Source organism: Myotis davidii, unplaced genomic scaffold, assembly GCF_000327345.1.
Source record: "Myotis davidii unplaced genomic scaffold, ASM32734v1 scaffold78, whole genome shotgun sequence".
NCBI classification, from domain to species: domain Eukaryota; kingdom Metazoa; phylum Chordata; class Mammalia; order Chiroptera; family Vespertilionidae; genus Myotis; species Myotis davidii.
The window spans coordinates 2,469,456-2,473,849 of NW_006290305.1; the positions used below are offsets into that span (position 1 = coordinate 2,469,456).

A 4,394-nucleotide genomic window follows, 5' to 3' on the forward strand; every position below is an offset into this window, starting at 1 on the left:
AAAAAAAAAAAAAAAACTTAGGGCTACTTGGTCATCATCCCTGCAACTTACCCTTAAATGGTTCATAAAAAAGTTATGTATACATAAAGAACACTAAAGTAAATGTGTTAAATGTTAACAACTGGGGAATCTCAGCAAAGGTAATATACAGGAATTCCCTGAACGATTTTTTAACTTTTCCATAAATTTGAAATTATTCAACTGAAACCAAAAAAACAATGATGAAATAAACGTTTGAGATAAATAAACAAATTAATAAATGAACTACAGGGAAAAGACCAGCTATACTATGAATCAAGTAATCTTGAAGTCTGTTGTGACAGACATTTTGTTTGTTTTACCTTTTAAATTCTAGGTTAGCTTTGGAAGAAGACTGAAGAAATTCTCTGTTAGAAGTGGAATATCTGAATTCTCCAATTACTGAAAGCATAATTTTACGCATGTTTCCATAAAAGAGCTGAACATCATTAGGCCGCTGGGGAAGATCATACACTGAAATAGAAATAATGTTTGAAATATATGAATCCACATAACCACACTACAAACACCCGGTAAATTTATATATATATTTACTAGCCACAAAATATTACTCTGTTAGGTTGGGAGTAGGTGACAACTTGATTTTTAATACTATTGATGAGCATGAAATATAGGCAGCTCAGCGTCAATGATTAGGAGCACAGGCTCTGGCCTTGGATTTGAACTATAGCCTTGCCAATCATTAGCTCTGTAATCTTTGGCAACTTAACCTCTCTAAGACTAAGCTTTAGTCTCCTCATGTACAATATGGAATAACAAACTATCTCAAGGGATTGTTGTGACCATTAAAATAAGAATTTTAAAAGATGTATGTGGCATAAACATTTATATAAAGCTAACTGTGGACCAGACACTGTTCTATCTCTTTTGTGTATATTAACCTACTTGGTTTTCACAACTCTTTGAGAAAGGCATTATCTCCACATCAAAGATGAGGAGGAATCTGAAGCACAAAGAGGTCAAGAGCACACAATTTATAAGTGGCAGTCTTGCAAATATTTAACGTAAGCAAATCTAGAAACCAGGCAATATTAATATCATTAAATATTATAGATTAATAAAATGGTGCTGGAATTGATTATCTCTAGACTAGTCCACCTGAATTTATACAGACAAGAAATTTTATATACCGTGTTTATAATCTACATATAAATTCTATTTTAAGAATTACATTTTTAAATGGAAATTTTTAAACGAACACAGTAAGTGTAAACTGAAATTTATAGTAACCAATATATCTGACTATAAAAGTTTAAATCAACTGTCAAAATGTCACTAATTATAAATTTTACAAAATTGTGATTATAAATATTTCTAATAATATGCTTAAACAAATGTTATTCAAAATAATCATGTACAAAGTTCACTTACAGCACTTTCATAGGTGATTTACTATGCTAACACAAAACAAAGTGGATTGTTTTCTCTCTTCATCCTGATGATAAATATACCATCTCAAGAAATCCAGTATTCTTTGAGGTAGAATCTGGCATTTCAAAGACCCCCCACTAAGTCCCAACTCAACCCCATCTTAGAAGGGTGATCTTGGCATGTTACTTATCTCTTGGTTGGGTTTATAAACACAACTCTTAATATTACACATTTGTTGAATTTTTGTAAATGAGGTTCCCTCTCCCTGGTTCTTCAAGATTCCTCAAGAGTCACCTCACTCTACATGGGGTACCCCTTCCTGTGTGCTCTCCCAGATTCCCAAACACAGCTCTAGCATAGCACTTTCACCCTGCATCTTAATCATCTGTCTTTCCTCGAGCCTGTAAGCCCACAAAGGCCACGCACTGCATCTTTTACCTCTATAGACTGGCACCCTGTACTCTCAAATACATGTCCATTCAATCAAAGAAATAAATGTTGCTGAATCATGAAACTGTGCCAAGCTCTGATTCACTTAATACTACCTACTTTCAGTCTTCACTGTTGTTGCAATGAATGTTCCTGTTCCAACTATACTGCACAGTTCAGTTTAACTCTCTTATTGGGATCTTTCTTAGGAGGAAGAAGTAAGGAAGGTGAAGCTTAGGGGAGCTGAAGTGACAGAGACGGGTCTTGAATTGAGTTTTAACTGCAAATCCAAGGTTCATTCTATATGCTGCCCCCTTAACACAATATTGACAAGGTCCACTTCTAATCTTTTCATTATTTCTAACCCCCACTTCTAGCTTTCCTATGAATAGATGTTCTAGACTCCTAATTACTGAAAAGATTACAGACTACTGTACATCACCTCTACACAAGTATAAGTATCCTTTTATCATTTCATATTTCAGAAGCAATATATAGTTCATCATTTAAAAAACAAAAATGGGGATGGAGGAGGATAGTACCAACTGAAATTCTACCACCAGAACATAACCACTGTTAATATTTTGGTGTGTATAGTCCTGCAATTTTACCTACACAGCTATATAAAACACTAAATTATTTTTATGCCAAAATGAGATCTTATTATGCAAACTTTAAAAATAAATTTTCTCAATAAGAGCTTTCCATGTCATTAATACAGAATCACATCATTGCTTTAATAGTTTCAAAATATTATATTGCATAATTAAACAATCCACCACTCTTGGACATCTAAGTTATTTCTAACTTCTCGCTATTATAAACAACACTAGAGGCCCAATGCACCAAGATCCGTGCAAGAATAGGCCTTCCTTCCCCTGACAGCCGGCACTGTCTTCGCTCCGGCCGGAGCTGCCTTTCCGCCTTCGCTCCAGCCCGGAGCCACCTTCCACCTCTCGCCTTGTCATGTCAATTTGCATATTCCCTCCTTATTGGCTCTGGGCACTGCCATCTTTATCGCGAAATGATGGTTAATTTGCATATTACTCTTTTATTAGAAAGGATTGTGCTGAAAATCTGTACATTTTTACACAATTTGTATATATGAATACAAATCTTTTGTATCAGTAATAAACACCATTAAATCCTTCAGTTGTTTATTTCAAACAGATCTAAACATCTAAGTTACAGTCACTTCACCACTTGTTTTGGATGCTGCCATGACATCATCCAAAATTATACAGTAGGCACAAAAGCACAGAAATCTCAAAATGAGTCTAAGTTTGTAATCATTAAATCTTAAATAGTAATTAATTTGAGTTTAATAATAACCACTTTCCTCCTCCTGCTTCAAAGTCCACCCACAGAATAGGTGCAATAGTACATTAATGACATCTAATACATACACTACATGGATGAGATGTTAGATACTATTATTAGTCTCATTTTACAGAGAACACTGAATCTCAGTGATGTAATATGTCCAAAGTAATATAGAAGAACTGTGGGTCAAACTCAGCCTAACACCATAATCAAACTAATACTCTTCCTCCTTATTACATCACTGGATCTAGATAATACTACAAATAACACAAAAGATTTAAGACGTTGGAATTCTTACCTTCAGTTACTAGTAGCTCATCTTGAAACGTTTCAGCAAAATCAATGTTCTGAAGCACACTATGCTCTGGAAGTATCTCTTCTAGAATCCCTGGTTTATGCAACAGAGCTCTGCCAGGAGAGGTTTTTATTCAAAAGCGGTTTTACATATGAAGTGACCTTATTTTATCAGTGTGTTTGGCAAATCCAACTAACTGCATGATACATCAGTACACAGACCTCATGTCTTAAATCCTAATGAGTAATTTTTTTAAAAGAAAATCTGTTTTGCAAGTTCTCTTAAAGGTTATAGTGGTACAACCATGAGTTTCCGTTAAATATTAACATCAGAACAGGAACTCCTAACGTAAAAGTACAAAGAAGCATAGGATTATTTTCAGGTCTTACATTTTCATTATTTGTGGTGACTTGGTGACAGAAATTTGTCTCAGAAAAAAAAAAAAGAATATGCCAAGAAATGACACAAATAAAACATTTAAATTAGCATGTAACTATGTTTTCCTGGCCTCTTCTAGAGAATCTTTAATGTGTGAGAACTGGTATGTAAATTTCTCTGTAATACCCAGATGTTCACAAACAAATCTCATTATTCTAAATCTGTGGCAAATTGAAGTTCTAAAACAATACCTTAAAAAAAAAACAGCCCTGCCGAAACCGGTTTGGCTCGGTGGATAGAGCGTCGGCCTGTGGCCTGAAGGGTCCCAGGTTCGATTCCGGTCAAGGGCATGTACCTGGGTTGCGGGCACATCCTCAGTGGGAAATGTGCAGAAGGCGGCTGATCGATGTTTCTAACTCTCTATCTCTCTCCCTTCCTCTCTGTGAAAAATCAATAAAATATATAAAAAAACAAAAAAGAAAAGCATCACTCTTATTCCCCGATATCCCTTCATACCTTTCACCTCCATGGTTTTATGTCCCCACTTCAGGAAACAAAC

At 35.0% G+C, this 4,394-nt stretch overlaps 1 protein-coding gene across 1 annotated transcript in view; it reads right to left on the minus strand.

Annotated features, from left to right (window-relative positions):
* CEP192 (centrosomal protein 192kDa) overlaps positions 1-4,394 on the minus strand; it is an 89,220-nt gene that overhangs the window by 21,493 nt on the left and 63,333 nt on the right. Inside the window, exons 31-32 of the mRNA XM_006763291.2 lie at positions 3,461-3,570; positions 342-492 (exon numbers count right to left, since the gene is read on the minus strand). Coding sequence (XP_006763354.1) covers positions 342-492; positions 3,461-3,570 — 261 coding nt within the window. The remainder of the gene's footprint in view (positions 1-341; positions 493-3,460; positions 3,571-4,394) is intronic.